Source organism: Amblyomma mixtum, chromosome 1, assembly GCF_055824585.1.
Source record: "Amblyomma mixtum isolate Tamu chromosome 1, ASM5582458v1, whole genome shotgun sequence".
Lineage (NCBI taxonomy): Eukaryota > Metazoa > Arthropoda > Arachnida > Ixodida > Ixodidae > Amblyomma > Amblyomma mixtum.
The window spans coordinates 94,859,796-94,876,740 of NC_143012.1; the positions used below are offsets into that span (position 1 = coordinate 94,859,796).

The window sequence follows — 16,945 nt, forward strand, 5'->3', positions numbered from 1 at the left end:
TCTAAGAACTGATACGGCTATTACTAACAACCGGTGACAAATCTCTAATTGCAACTAGGTGCCTAACTCTACTAGTTAAAAAGTTAATTATTAAAAATTTGTTAACCAGCTTACTGCCTAAGACGATTCACCAGTTTTCTGGTGTCTGCCAACACCGGTAATACTATGCCGCAAAAGCCATATTTTTACCCCAAAAGGCCTATTTCTGAAAATTTTTGAAAGTGTTCGCTGAAACACTTGGTATAGACATACACATTCATTACGTACGGTGATGCAGTAGGTATGGCATTCAAAGTCTAGTTGAGCATTAGTAATGTGAAAACCTTAGATGGCACATCAACACAAAAAGATTGTCACCCAAAAAGTGGTATTACAAAACTTGTGATTGGTCGAAAAGGTGTGATGTCATCAAAGGCAGGAAAATACGAAACATTAACCAATAGTAGTCATTACTAGTACTAACAACTGCACCAACTACAAAGGAATAGAATTAGAACTAGAATATAATTGGAATAGAGTCTAAGTTCCCAAGTGCCCCCAGCAATTTTTGCTTTGCACTAATACACGGGCTTTAAAATTGCAAAGCTGATAACGGACTGACAGATAAGGAGTACTAGTGGAAAGCTCTAGACTGATTTCGTCGACCAATTGGGGTTCTTCAACGTGTGTTTGCACTGCGCAGTGCACAAGCGTTTTTGCATTTTGCCTCCATCGAATTGTGGCCACCTTGGCTGAGTTTCGATCTGCATCCTTGGGATCAGCAATTGAATGTCATCGCCTTTACTAATCCCCTATTGTAGGTGCTCAGCGTTATTATTATCCTTGAACCCAGAGCTGTTTGTTTGCTTCTTGTGCATGTGCTGCTTTTGAATAGGGGATGTGCAAATATCTAACTACAAATTGAATCATCATCATCATCAGCCCGACTACGCCCACTGCTGGGCCTCTTCCACGTCTCTCCAATTAACCCTGTCCTGCGCCAGTTACAGCCACCGTATCCCCACAAACTAAACTGAATACAAATAGACAAAAAAATGGCTTTAAGGGGGGACACTGGTCTTTGAGACCAAAAAATTACCAAAAAATCAATTAAAGAAAAAATGACATTTGTGGAATCTACAGCTATTACTTTCCAACTGTACCAATTTTTTCCTTCAAGAAATCAACATCTTGACCATAATATTAAATTCAGATCATCGTGTGGGCTGGATTTTTGCAGCAGCAGACAATCTAATGGTATGAAAATTTTGGACCTCTGGCTGCCTTTGTATGCCGATATCTCAACATCTGGGACAGATAGAGATGCCATATTGTTTGCTAAGGGGAGCTGAAGGCACAGTGTGTGCAATAATCGAAGCAGATTTGTTCTATTGCACTTCAAACATTTATAACTTCGCAAAGTTTATCAATGCATTACATTCACACCTTGAATACTGGTATTCCAGGTGCTGTAAAATTACTAATGAGGGTAAAATGTAAAAATTGTTTTGATTATAGCACTCTTTACTCACCATACTATGTAGCCATGGATTAAAAATGACTTTTTATTGAGCAGTTCTTTTTGCACTGAGGTACTAATGAATGACTAATTAAAATTAATTATCTTGGAAACAAACTAATTTATTAGACAGGTAATTTCTTTGTTGAAATCAGTGTAAAAAACTGAGCAACAGTTTCATTAGGTTTGGACTGAAAATAAGAAAAATAGGTCTAAGGACAGCATCCCCTCTTAACGAGCAGGATATCAGGCACACTGCTGTGAATGGGTCCAGGTAATTTCAACCGCCACTTTCTGGCATGTAATGAAATCTCGGCTCATGGTTGTTTTTGCATTCTGACTCTATACTGCAAAAGCAGGCTGTGACGGAAGAGCAATGGCCGCGCTGTGTTCTATGCTCACCTGTAGGCGACCATCTCTGTGTCTGGGCTTTTCCAGCTCTGAACCACGTCACCCTGGAGGCAAAGGGAACCACACGTGAGCCCCCCCTGCAACACACCCACTACCACAGCACATCCAGGTGCAAGTGTGCAGCAGGCAATCTTGAAACTACGCTTTCACTGAGAGTTCACGATGTCATCTTTAGTAGCGTGTAAATGGCAAAACCTCAGCTCACATCTACAGACCAATGCAATGGACTAGTACTCAGCAGTGGCAAACTATTCAATGAACCAGTACTCAGCAGTGGCAAACTATTCAATAGACTAGTACTCAGCAGTGGCAAACAATGCAATGGACTAGTACTGAGCAGTGGCAAACCATTCAACAGACTAGCACTCAGCAGTGCCAAACTATTCAATGAACCAGTACTCAGCAGTGGCAAACTATTCAATAGACTAGTACTCAGCAGTGGCAAACAATGCAATGGGCTAGTACTGAGCAGTGGCAAACAATTCAACGGACTAGTACTCAGCAGTGGCAAACTATTCAATGAACCAGTACTCAGCAGTGGCAAACTATTCAATAGACTAGTACTCAGCAGTGGCAAACAATGCAATGGACTAGTACTGAGCAGTGGCAAACAATGCAATGCACTAGTATTCAGCAGTGGCAAACAATTCAATGGACTAGTACTCAGCAGTGACAGACAATTCAATGCACTAGTATTCAGCAGTGGCAAACTATTCAATGGACTAGTACTCAGCAGTGGCATCCAATGCAATGGGCTAGTACTGAGCAGTGGCAAAAAAGTCTTGCTGAACCGATTCTAGAATGTCTCAAGTTAAATAGCAGCATGTTGCCACTGCAAAGTATTGCCTACTATCAAGGGTTCTCAAACAGGGTTCCCAGGGATTCCATGGGATGAATATGTGGGTTCCCCAAGGACCCACACTGGCTGGTCCCCCGTTTCCGGTACACTTCTTGTGGGCACGTGCATACCAGTACTATTTTGTTAAAGGGACACAAAAGAAAAATATCCCACTAAACAAGATGTACAGATCATTTCTCAGGAACACTGTCAAAAGACAAGGACTGGAAAAAAAAAAATTAAATCAGCCCGGAACTGGCTTTTTAGTTTTCATTTAGGAAAACGTCTCTGAACATTCATCTGAGTTGCTCCGCCAAGGTGGCAGTAAACAGTGTTTTGAAGTATTTCAGGATATTCGCTGAGAAAATCTGGTATCAGAAAGCTTAGTTTTTGATCACCATATGGTGTGTGGGAACGCGGAATAGGCATTAGGTCTTTTCACAGATTATATGGACCAGACTTCGCATGATATTTTGTTTGAAATGTTTTGTCTGTTCAGTACTGGTGCGAAATTTCCAGGGCTAGTTTATACTTACACAATTTGCGGATGGGCTATGCTTTATTAGGTTTGAAACGAGGTGCAGTGCATTTCACCAGATAATTCAAGCAGCCAGCAAGTTGCTCACCAGACACTTCTCTGACTTTGGTTGCAGCCTGTTAGACCTTAAGCAGATAAACACCACATAAACACCATGCCGCTGCTCATCTCAAGACAGGCACGTAGCCAGGGTTTTTTTTTTTTTTCCAGAAAAGGCCCCACTTCATTTTTTTTTTTAAATGGAGGGTAAGTGTGCTGCTGAGCGGTCATGAATCTTATGTTAATCTCCTGCAGTTGCAACGGACATCATTTTCACAATCACAAAAGATAAAAAAAAGACTGGTCCTATAAAATACGAAAACTCAACCAAATATGTGGGATGCATCTGTCATTCCAGTCATTTTGTTTTCCACTGCTTGTCTATGTTTCCTCATTCCTTGCTGCACATATCTTAAAATCTTCTGTAAGGACCGCACCCGTGTAGGGGCCGCACTCGTGTAAGGGCCACAACTTCCCCCCCGGTCTTGAATTAGATAATTGAGAAAACATATGCTTATTCATTTTTTCAAATTCATGTATGGGCTGTACCTTCAAAATTAACACCCGGATTTTACAAAAAAGTGCAGCCCGTACACGAGTTTAAACTGTACATACAAGACAGGCCCAGAGACAACATGCCACTACAAAACCTGGGTTCGATGGCAGCTCAGCCCAGCCTGGTGACGCATATTCTTTGAAAGACTGAAGCAGACTCACACTGTGACCAAAGACAAAACAGCACTGGGAGCATTTGTACAAAGCACTGAACAAGGTGTTCACAAGGGTAGAAACTTGGGCGAGTCGGTAACTGTGATTCATGGTATGTGAGGTAGAGCAAAACGGGACAAGGGACAGAGAAAGACGCACACAACACAGGCGCTGTGTGCGTCTTTCTCTGTCCCTTGTCCCGTTTTGCTCTACCTCATATACCATGAACAAGGTGGGCATCGTAACTGTTACTCGAGCACATCGACAAGCATGACATCACAGTGCCAGTCAGGTCAGGGGTTTCCCCTCCCCACTGCAGTTTCAGCTCGAGAAAGGGCACCAGGCAGTGCAAATGCTCAGGCTCAACACGGTGGCCCCTCACCAGTTCCTTGAGCATCTCCTTGAGGGTGACGCAGGTGACCGTCCACTGCTCTGGTCCGTCACTGGCCAGGTGTGCCACAATGCCAGCCGCAAAGTAGCTCACGTCGATCTGGCTCGAGTGCAGCAGGTTCCTGCAGATGCACGTGCACGTCAGCTACTCTCCTCTCCTCTCTTCAAAGGTCGGCTAAACTATCCTGTTTTTTTTTTTAGACTTAAAGGTGCACTGAAGAGGATTCTGAACATGTCTTTTTGCCGCGGGAACTCGATCCACACGTTCCTAGCATTCTTAGAAACAGTGACTTATTGCCCTGTGTGGCCGATTTCCCCAATTAAAACGAATTAACGTCCGGCTCCCGCCTTTTTTTTTTTTAATTCTGCCTCGTACGGTGGGCGGAGTCGACCAACGCGTGGAGCGCCTTTCACCCAGTCCCGTGGAGACTTTGCTTTCACTTTGTTTTGTTTTTTAGGTTTCCGTGAATAAACAGTTTCATTCGCAGATAATATAGCCGCAAAATAAGCCCGAAGAAATAAAAATACGCGCGGACTATTTGCTTCTACGGACTACTACATATTACTCCGCCGATGGCAGAGCGGCAAGCCGACACGGGACTGGGTGAAAGGCACTCCACGCGTTGGTCGACTCCGCCCACCGTACGAGGCAGAATTCAAAAAGAAAGGCGGGAGCAGGTTCCTGCAGATGCACGTGCACGTCAGCTACTCTCCTCTCCTCTCTTCAAAGGTCGGCTAAACTATCCTGTTTTTTTTTTTAGACTTAAAGGTGCACTGAAGAGGATTCTGAACATGTCTTTTTGCCGCGGGAACTCGATCCACACGTTCCTAGCATTCTTAGAAACAGTGACTTATTGCCCTGTGTGGCCGATTTCCCCAATTAAAACGAATTAACGTCCGGCTCCCGCCTTTTTTTTTTTTAATTCTGCCTCGTACGGTGGGCGGAGTCGACCAACGCGTGGAGCGCCTTTCACCCAGTCCCGTGGAGACTTTGCTTTCACTTTGTTTTGTTTTTTAGGTTTCCGTGAATAAACAGTTTCATTCGCAGATAATATAGCCGCAAAATAAGCCCGAAGAAATAAAAATACGCGCGGACTATTTGCTTCTACGGACTACTACATATTACTCCGCCGATGGCAGAGCGGCAAGCCGACACGGGACTGGGTGAAAGGCACTCCACGCGTTGGTCGACTCCGCCCACCGTACGAGGCAGAATTCAAAAAGAAAGGCGGGATTTAATTGGGGAAATCGGCCACACAGGGCAGTAAATCGAAGTTTCTAAGAAAGCTCGGAACGTGTAGATCGAGTTCCCGCGGCAAAGAGACAAGTTCAGATTCCTCTTCAGTGCACCTTTAACAAAGCAGCACCACCTCAACGCAAGCCCAGTAAATGCTACGCACAGTTCACAGACAATCCTCACGTTCCCCCAAGATCAGGTGAATATGACAGGCCGTCAAGACACAGTCCAGCTTGTATGCTTCAGTGCTACTCATTTCTATAGCGGTACTGTGCAGCCAAGCATGCTTTTAATGCAATACAATTTAGGTCGCTGTCTTGCACAAAACACGCAATTTCTCCGTAACGACATTCCCTGATTGGTCGAGAGGATCACGATGTCATGACCACTGCCAAATTTGAAAATCTGAGGACTAGAATGTTTGTGTACTATCAGCAAGAAATGAAACGCGAACAAGACAATTGAACCACGCACTGGAAAATGCACAGCTCTTAGCCAGGGGAAGCTGTATACTAGCACCTGCTATTTCAATTTTGAAGGCATGAAGACTCTTCTTTAGAAGTGTTATTCAACCACGCTTGTATTTCCAATACAGGAGCTAATACGTTGGTGTTTTCTTGTTGCCACCTCAGTTTTCTTGTTCGCGTTTCATTCGTTGCTGATAGTACCTTCCACTGGATTATCATATGGAATGATTCTAACCCCACCCACTCTTCACACTGAATTCCGCTTCCCTGCCCACTCTTCCACAGTGAAAATACAACAACAGTAGAAGGCCAGTGACTCACCGCAAGATGCGCATCAGGTTATCCTTCATGAGGTCACTCCGCAGGCTGGGCACCTCCGCAATGTTGTTCTGCGGAACAGGTCAGATGTTATCGGGCAGAATCAACACCAACTCCACAAGGGCTCAGAAACATTGTCCCATTGCATTCAGTACTGCACGTTTCTCCCCCCTACAAATATGCGTGTGCACAGATGCACGCATACATGCAAACGCACACACACAGAGTGCTTTCAGCTCCTTAAACAAGCGTAAGCGTAAGCAGCACTGAGCACTACTGGGCTGGCACAAATGGATTCCCTAAAGTCCCGAGACCATCGTATAATCCGTGCATTGTAGAATTGCGCATCTCACGCAATGAATGCATTTGTGTAATAAATGCACCTGCTACTCTGCCTGTCAAAATGCATGAATAATTTTAAATATTTTCCCCCACATGTTACAAAAGCACCCGTCAAGGTACAGCACAAACTTGTACCGAGACCACACGGGTCACATGCAGTTTTAATTCATTGCTTTGGACGACACGCCAGATATACAGCTGCTCTGAATGTTCGAAGGTACTTTATGACATGCAGTACAATCATGTCGGTCGGTGACATGTCACTCTGATGAGATTTTGCCTACAGTCACTGTCCCACCTTCATTTACGCAGCACTACCTACACTAGGAACTCTCACCAGAGAGGAAAAAAAAAATGGGAGACAATTTACCTTGGCTAGGCCAAATGTGAATAAGGTGTGCCAGTACTTGTACGCTCGGTTTGCAAAGCCAAGCAGATTTTTTTTTGCCAGTACTTTGGTTTTCAGTTTGGTTTGGTGATGGCATGTAGACATGAAATGTAGGCATGGGTTTGTCATTGATGAAAAAGAGCCAAGCGACACTCCAATGTTTTAAGGAGGGACGTGAGTCATAAAATTGCCTTTTTCAATTTATGTCACAATCTTTATCGTAATTACCATGAAAGTGTGCTTTTTTATGCAAATTCCAATCAGCAATTACCATAAAATCCCGTGCATAACACTTGCATCCTGCACCGCGAGCATGCGCTAACCGGTTCCAACAAGCACGCTGGCACACACGTATCGGAAGTGTGCATAGTTGGAGCTTTAGTGATCGCCGTCGTCGGGTGTGCTGACTTCTGAGAGGCTCTTGTCAGAGATATCCTTTCATAGAAACACCTCTGGTACCGTCAAGTGCATTCAATATCCCGCATTTCTTGAAACAACAACCAGCGAGCTTCACGGGAATGCTGGCCCAGGCGTCCCCAGTCCAACTGCACAGCATGGCTGGTAAGGCTGCCTTTCCAGCAGTCCCTTACCACGTATTGGCTGGTATGTGTATTCCCTTACATAATCCCTTACCGGCAGCACTAACTGTACGCTCTTCCTACCTCATCCAGACCATGTAGCCATGTAGCAACGCTTGACATGGTGCTGATTCTTTCGGCAGCTACCACTACTTTCCTTTTAAAAGCAGACGAGCGCTGCTTTCGCGGTCCCAATACCATATGAGATGCGATTGTTCTGGGCATCGCGAGGTCAGGTCAGCGGTGTCGAAATCGAAATATCGACCTACGCCACTACTAGATAGTGCCTCCTCTGGCTGGAAGCGTGATGGTGATGGCGCTTGATAACAAAACCGGAACTGCGGATTTTGGCCAAAAATTTTTCAGATCCACACATAACACAAGGTGGAAATTTGACATGCTAAAATCTGGAGAAAAAAAACCATAGTATAAGTGGGTTTTCACAGTACAATGTGAGTACCTCAACTAGGATATAAGTCATTAGGAGTTCTGTGGTTTTAGTTGCACTTTTAGTAAAAGACTCTAAGCCAAAAAATCTGTATAAATTATAAATGTCTACAGAACTGCATCACCAAGATGCACTTTGTATGGTGATGCTGTTTCTATAGTAGAAAATGTATGAATAGAACATAATTGGCTGGCTCGCAATTTAGGAAATCAATTAAGTAAATTTAATGCAAATGTAAAAGCCAATAAAAACAGCATTGCCATACAGCTCTACTCCTTTAGACTAAATGGGTATCAAGCTCATTTCAATTCCCAAAGGCAAATCAGAGAAAAAGCCTATGAGCCAAGAACTGCATTGGTAACTAAATCATAAACGGTGATAAAGAGACGAAGTCCGTGTGCACTTACTGAGTCACGGGAAATTGAATTGCGAGAAAATACCTGTAGCACTGCCTGTCCCCCTCTGATAACTTAAAAGGTGTCAAACGGAAGGGCATGATACGAGCTTTCAAATGGCATCAAAATAGCGGCAGTTTGGAAGCGGTTTCGGAATTGCAATCGGGTGAAATGGAACATCACTTAGATGCTCGCGCTTCATTTTTCAGCTGCGCGACTCTCAAAACATTTATTGCTCTTTAGGACTGTTTCGAACATTTATTGCTCTTTAGGACTGTTTCGAGCGTGAATATTTTGTGGAGATATTGGTCAAAGTATATTCAATACAAAAACTGTATTTTTGAAAAATCAGCCTTTTCGTGATATTCTGCGATCTCAAGACGTGCATCCCCCCACCCCAACCCACCCCTTAAGTACATGCAATATGTTTGATTGGTCATAGCTCGGTTACTGGCGCTCAGCTCCCCACCCACAGGCTCTAAAGAATGTGGCTTCAGCAAGTGCAAACCAGCCTTGACTGCCATATCAATCTGTGTCACATGACAAAAGCTACGCATATCAAAGGTTTCGCATCTCCAGTTCAATATGTTCAACCACATTTACTATCGTTGAATATATTTAAACAAAATATAGCACAATGCAGGAAGGCCATTAATGCCAACCTTGTCACAATGCAGGAAGGCCATTAATGCCAACGTTCACAGCACTCAAGAAGGAACAATGAGATGGTGAATGAGTGATGATCATGTGACCGAGTGATCTGTATATATTTGAGCCCCTTTCCGTCGAATAAACAGTTGGTAGTCCAGTCTCTTTCCCAACTTCTTCTCGTTTTCCTGTGTTCATCTGTTTTTTGGCTGGTGTATTTTCCATCAAGGATAAACCACTTAGCAGGCAAACAGTGCTTGATTTTTTTTTTCCAACCTTCGTTCTAAACTGACAGTGCATAGGCTGAACTAGAGTGAGCAAATATCAATACCATATCTGCTGGTACCATAGCCACGGCATGTGATGGGGAAACACATTCACAGGTGAAGGCCATTCTCGGAATAGTGAGCCAATGTTGCAGTTGCCAAATCAATTAGCAGCTATCCCTGCAGTGCATGGACAGGAAGCGTGTTCACCAAATGCAGCCGGTACAGCCAGCGATGACAGCGCCGCCCACCGGCAGGCAGCAGCCACCATTAAGGCTGGTTATAAATATTCATTCAGAATGACGGCTTGATATCGCCGCTATGGCGCAGTGGATTAGAGGCACGTGTTGCGTATGGAAGGTCGGCTGTTCGACTCCGCTCTCTGTACTGTAATTTTATTGTTTTTCTTTATTTCATTACTTAATTTTTCCCTTTTAGGTCGCAAATCGTGATGCTTAGTGGCATATTAACGGCGTTTAAGATTTTCAAAACATTTTCTGCATACTTTTACACACATTATTCACAGCGCTGGCATATCAGTTTTGAATTTAAACTAAATATTACATGGTTAGTAACAATAGGTTGGTATAGACTTTTAAGCATTATTTAGGGAATAATTATCCCTTTTAGGTAAGCCGTTGTGACAATCTTCAGTCACCGTGATCAATTCACCGTGGTTTCAAGCCTTGTGGCTGTACAGGCTACAGTTGGCGAATACGCAGACAGGAAGCATGCTGTTTTCTTCCCACATGGCAAGCAGTGATGACCTAGCACGCAAGGAAAGGTGACTCACCACAAGTCCGAGGACCTTGGTCTCGACCGCACTTTCCCCAAGGAAGAGCTGCAAGAGGAGAGAAACACTCACTGGTCTCTGTCTCGTCAAAGCTGAGGACACCAGGAAAGCAAGCACCGCAGTTGCAAGGACTGCTGTGCAAGCCCTCAGCGACCCCTAAACAGCGCCCGGAGCCAGCAAAGGCGTGCAAAAACAGTTGGCACAGCCTGTTCAAACTGTGTTTACCACTCGAGCCGTACTACAACTACATAACGTATTCAGCATGCACACGAGTGTCTCTGTTTCAGCACCAAAGGAGTGAGCACACCATGAATCGTGCACTTGGACATATATACCGGGTGTCCCAGCTAAATGTAACCAACCTTTTAAAAAAGGCGAAGTGTCCTAGTCCAGTGAAACCACCTCAGGGTTGTTCATAGTCGCGTGGCCTAGTCTTGAGTATTTTTTTCGCTCTTCAAAGTTAATTAATTAGTTAAGTTTAATTAGCTAACTTTTTAATTATTAACTTCAGGAAGAAAGTGTCAATGCAAAAGTTTTAGGCCACCTCGAAAAACCACTAGTAGTGCAGTTTCCGTCAAGTTACGATTTATGTAGCTTCATTTATTGGCCTTAAAAGAAAGTTGTCACGTGACCAGCTGCTCGCTCACTTCTCTGCCCCAATGTGCACCCAAAGTCTCATCGAGGAGAGAACTTCAGAAAAAATGGATTTTATTCTTTAAGGCACGTCTTGGGACGTTGAAGTAGCACAGTTGTCATGTGAAAGCTTTTTCTTATTATGCGGGTTACGGTTAAAGGCCGGTAAAAAAACTACTTTACGTAAATATTACTTTGCTGCAAATGTCTCAGTAAGCTGTTTCTCAAAGCGATCTACAACTTTTCCATTGACACTTTGTTCCTCAAGTCAATAATTAAAAAGTTTGTAAATTAAGCTTAACTGATTAGTCAACCTTGAAGAACGAAAAAAATACTGCAGACTAGGTCACGCGACTCTAAACAACCCTCATTTGGTTTCAGATGGCTAGGAAACCCCGTGTTTTTTAAAAGCTTGGTTACATTTAGCTGGGACACCTGGTATATAATATATATATATATATATATATATATATATATATATATATATATATATATATATATATAGAAAGGGGAATAAGGGGCTCGTTATACATATTAGAGAAGCCAACAGCCACAGAGACCAAGGAACACAGGGGAATTTTTTTATGTTTATTTATTTCGTGGAGTTGATCAATGAAAAATATTACTGAATACGTTATCGCTTAAAGGTAATTGATTACAAAAGCAGAAGAAAAAAAAAAACTGCACCAGTGAAAGCTGCTACACCGTTGTGATCTTAAACTGCTTGTATTGCAGTTACTGGAGAGTTACAGCATTTACCACGCTGTGTAAACACCATAAATCAGGCATCTGTGCCTGCGTGACCATTACTGGGCCGTTACCACTTTACAGAACCTTCAGACCAAATATAGCATCGCCGCCACATTCTTTGGCGCCATTTCTCACTGTGAATGAAGGCATCCACTTTTAAATCACACACCCGTACTCATAAAGTCGTGGTTTAAACGACAACTAGCCGATGTTTTTGAGATAATTTGCAGATTTTCGAGCACTTAAACCTAACTATATGCCGTATGTGCAGTGCTCTACCATGTACATAGCCCTTACAAAGTGGTGAAAGTGGTGCAACTGGTGACGCACGCATTCAGTAAATGAGGGGCTCTCAAACTGGCTTCCTTAGAGTTGTTTTCTTTGGGATTCCCCAAACACCTATATTCATGCTTTACTCACCCCCCCCCCCCCCCAATCTCCTTACCCACTTTGATCCGGGACTAATCTCACTGTCATTGTTCCCTGCAGACTGTTACCCCCCCCCCCCCCCCCCCCCCCCGAATGCCTTTCTCTGCACCCATGTCAGGCAGGAAGAGACGGAAGCTAAGGCACACACAGTGTTCCTCAGCACCTCTGGAAGGCCGTCTGGGTTCCCAAAGGCCCCGAAGTTTGACAACCCCAGGTGTGAATCAGCAATTAAGAAGATGTCGGCCGAGTTCCAGCCGACCTTAGCTGCGCTCAAGCCCAGGTAGCACAATCCAACATAGCGAACAGGTGCCGTGCGTGCCGCTCACCTCGAGAACATTCAGGAAGAGTTCCATGCCCCCCTTGGAGAGGAACACCGAGCACGTCTTGGGAGACTCGTCTGCACAGCACAAGAAGGGGCCTCAGTGTTCCACACGCAACGAGGCAGAACCATGAGCAGTGCGAACGGGCACATTCCGAAGGAACCATAACTCATGTTTCCGCTAGAACAGATGTACACTATTTCAACAAACGCTACAATGGCTAAATTTCTGCAACAACAAGGTGTTTATGAATTCCCACCAGAAAGCCATACGAGGTCGGGCCATACGAGGCCATCTTTGGCCGGGCTGCCACAACGCTACGAAGTGGCTTCTCACCATGCACTACAGGCGGCATTTGTAACCTCTGTAAATGCTTAAGACATGCCAGTTTCAGCCTCTTGGAAGAGGTCAACTGGGCACCACTGAGTTGTTCATGGATGTTGTAACTACCAAAGGAAAAGAAGCAGCTTGGTTGTTTAGCACTGCGTGCAGATGTGTGTCGAGAGCTTAGAGGGCTGCGGACTGTTGATCCTACATTGTTTCCTGTCAGACGTTAAGAATGCCGACCTGAGTCGAAGATGCATTGCTGCAGTGCACAGAAAGAATTATGAGCCAAGTACGAACGTCCGTGTAACTACTGTTTTCAACTGGTCAATCTAACTGCATGGCCATCACCATGCGTTTAGCATTCGTGACCATTTTATGGTTTGGTTTGGTTTATGGGGTTTAACGTCCCAAAGCGACTAAGGCTATGAGAGACGCCGTAGTGAAGGGCTCCGGAAATTTCGACCACCTGGGGTTCTTTAACGTGCACTGACATCGCACAGTACACGGGCCTCGAGAATTTCTCCTCCAAAGAAATTCCAGCCGCCGCGGCCGGGATCGAACCTGCGTCTTTCGGGTCAGCAGTCGAGCGCCATAACCACTGTGCCACCGCGGCGGCCCATTTTATGGGAATATGCAGGTATGCTCAGAGCATTTGAGACAAAGTGACTGCGCGCGTGTGTGTGTGTGCATGAGAGTGTGTGCATGTGTGCGTGTGCATGTGTGTCGCTCGAGGACAGCATGAATAAATGTGTCCTTTTAAGGCAATAGTGTTAAATACTAAGTTGTCCAGAAAATCCAATGTCGGTGTTGTTGGCGTTGTGAGTGAAAAATCAGGAGCATTACTCTGGCAGGTGGTCCCCAGAGAGCAACCTAGGAGGCAGGGGGACTGTCTAGCTCACGTGACCTTGCGGCGTCATCACAACTTGCCCACCGTATAGCGAGCAAGCTGCCCACCGTGTCAGGCGGCAGCTAAACTAATTGTTGGTGGCTCGGGAAGAGCAACAAGGGCCACACAAAGCCCACCGCTGGCACCACCTGCCATCGCAGGGCAGTGGCGCATCGCCTGACTACGCCCACTGCAGGGCAAAGGCCTCTCCCAAGTCTCTCCAGTTAACCCGGTCCTTCGCCAGCTGCGGCCACTGTATCCCCGCAAACTTCTCAATCTCATCCGCCCACCTAACTTTCTGCCGCCCCCTGCTACGCTTGCCTTCTCTTGGAATCCACTCCGTCACCCTTAGGGACCAGCGGGTATCTTGTCTTCGCATTACATGCCCTGCCCAAGCCCATTTCTTCCTCTTGATTTCAACTAGGATGTCATTAACCCGCGTTTCTTCCCTCACCCACTCAGCCCGCTTCCGGTCTCTTAACGTTACACCTATCATTTTTCTTACCGTAGCTCGCTGCGTTGTCCTTCAAGGTGCACTGAAGAGGATTCTGAACACGTCTTTTTGCCGCGGGAACTCAATCTGCACGTTCCCAGCATTCTTAGAAACTTCGATTTATTGCCCTGTGTGGCCAATTTCCCCAATTAAATCGAATTAACGTCCGGCTCCCGCCTTTTTTTTTTAATTCTGCCTCGTACGGTGGGCGGAGTCGACCAACGCGAGGAGCGCCTTTCACCCAGTTCCGTGGCGGCTTGCCGCTCAGCCATGGGCGGAGTAATACATAGTAGTCCGTAGCAGCAAATAGTCTGTGCATATTTTTATTTCTTCAGGCTTATTTTGCTGCTATATTATCTGCGAATGAAACTATTTATTCATGGAAACCTAAAAAACAAAATAAAGCAAAAGCAAAGCCTCCACGGGACTGGGTGAAAGGCGCTCCTCGCGTTGGTCGACTCTGCCCACCGTACGAGGCAGAATTAAAAAGAAAGGCGGGAGCCGGACGTTAATTCGATTTAATTGGGGAAATCGGCCACACAGGGCAATAAGTCGAAGTTTCTAAGAATGCTAGGAACGTGTGGATCGAGTTCCCGCAGCAAAAAGGCAAGTTCAGAATCCTCTTCAGTGCACCTTTAACCGAAGCTGAACCCTCTTTGTTAGCCCCCCCCGTTTCTGCCCCACAGGGTGAGTACCAGTAGGATACAGCTGTTGTATACTTTTCTCTCAAGGGATATTGGTAAGCTACCATTCATGATCTGAGAGAACCGGCCACATGCGCTCCACCCCATTCTTATTCTTCTAGTTATTTCCCTCTCATGATCCGGATCTACGTGTCACTACCTGCCCTAGATCCCAGGGATTCCCGAGGATCTATGAATGTAAAGTAGAGAATGACCTTCTGTACACATGGGAATTAACTCAATACACTATTAAAGAGTCACACCCGCAAGCCAGAGCTTAAGTGTCCCCTCCACCTTTTATGGACTTTTGAGCCTCTTTCGTTGCTACGAGCCTCTCATGGCCACAACACTGTCCCGAGTGAAGCCCTGTAGCCATGCCGCTTCTCGGCTACACAAGAAAGACAAGTGCAACCTGCACCTACAGCTCTGTTTGCCTAGCTTACATGTTAGCGCCACTGATCTATGAGGTCACGCTGAAATAGCGCAGTGGCTAGCAGTATCAGAGATATAAGGGGCCAAACATGACAGGCTGAAATTTCTGTTTCTTATCATAAACAATGAAATAAAAATCAACAGGGCCAACTAGTTTGATATTCTTACTACTCATACCTCTAGACACGGCCATAGCACGCACATTCCGCCTCCAGTAACCCGTAACAATGCATTTAGGTATAGTTTCTTTCCTAGAGCTATAAAAGAATGAAACATGCTTCCCGATTCGCGAGTTAAGGCTGATTCCCTCGGTGCTTTCTTGAATGATTTAGACAGTGTTATACAGTCGAGCCCACTTAAAACAATATTCAAGTGCCATGGAAATACCATTGTTATAGCCAATAATTGTTATAACAGGGTTGTGCCGAAAAAAAGAAAAGATGACATACTTCATAGCATTAATTGACAGTAAATACCCGGAGGGGTTTGATTGTTCTAATGCCTGTAAAAGCTTGTTAATTTGAACTTAAGGGGTCCGGAAAAATGTTCACCATTCACCGATGACCAAAGCACTGCCATCACTGCATGCACCGGCGGGAGCTTTGCGCACCGCCACATCACAGGGATCAAACTGGCTTTCTGGAAGTTATTCTTACGGGAAATTCAAGAAGCATGCAGAACCAAGGGTGCGGTGACAGCTGACAAGAGGAAAACCACACTGGCTGCATGCACGCGCACTGCACTGACTGATTGGGGGTACGCGTGACGTGCGTAGCCAATGCAGCAGCTCGCCTGACGCGCTGACTCCTGCCCCTGGGACACGTGAAATTTGTGAAGCTGGGAGTGTGGGGAAGTTAGCGAAGAGCAGGGGAAGATGGGGCAACGTACGCGCTGCCGGTGTCAGCCGTAGCCCAGAGAGTAAAAACAAAGGAAAACGTGTCTGCGCATTTTTTTCTGTGAGCGGCACACCCCTCAGAAACGTTAATAATGGACTGGTCCACCAAGGCTTCCTACCATGCTCCCTACTTTCTTCTCTGCATGGGTCTTTTGATGAAGGGAATGCATCCGTCATTTCTCCTGCCTGTGTATTTGCGACACGCAAGCATCCTCGGCACGCCCGGTAGCATCGTTTCTGAGTGCGTGGTCACGGGTTCTTTTGCTTTCGTGGCGTCGCTGCGCCAGCTCAGTCCATTGGTTGGCCCCACAAGCGCACGCTTTTGTGTTGTAAGCGTGGTTTTGCTGGTGTGGTTGTAGCATTTCCTTGTATTTGTTTTTCTATAATGGTTGACACTCAATTACCAGATTTCATTGTTATAACCAATAATGTGCCTTGAGTGCATTGTTATAAGCAGTTTATTTTACCATAGAACACATGGCAAAGCTGACGGTGCCACGACTGACCATTGTTATATCCAATATATTGTTATAGCCAGTATTGTTATAAGTGGGCCCGACTGTATATTCTAGAAGTGCAGTGTACTAACCAAGTTACGTTTTTCACTTGTTGCTCTGTGTTTAGCATTGCCCTTCAAGTATCTCTAAGGGCACTTGAGTTTCGCAATTGTTTTTATTTTTGTGTGTCTGTGTGTGCTATATTGCACTGTATTGCAGGGGGAGGGGTTAAGTACATGGGGGTCACAATAAGTTCACCATAATGCACATGAATACACAAGTTAACAACAAACCACAC

General features: G+C 45.1%; 1 protein-coding gene across 1 annotated transcript in view; it reads right to left on the bottom strand.

Moving 5' to 3' along the window:
• LOC149367248 (protein zyg-11 homolog B-like) overlaps positions 1-16,945 on the bottom strand; it is a 70,657-nt gene that overhangs the window by 14,308 nt on the left and 39,404 nt on the right. The window contains exons 11-15 of the mRNA XM_089554731.1: positions 12,441-12,511; positions 10,303-10,350; positions 6,448-6,515; positions 4,415-4,544; positions 1,901-1,953 (exon numbers count right to left, since the gene is read on the bottom strand). Of these exons, the coding sequence (XP_089410857.1) occupies positions 1,901-1,953; positions 4,415-4,544; positions 6,448-6,515; positions 10,303-10,350; positions 12,441-12,511 (370 nt within the window). The remainder of the gene's footprint in view (positions 1-1,900; positions 1,954-4,414; positions 4,545-6,447; positions 6,516-10,302; positions 10,351-12,440; positions 12,512-16,945) is intronic.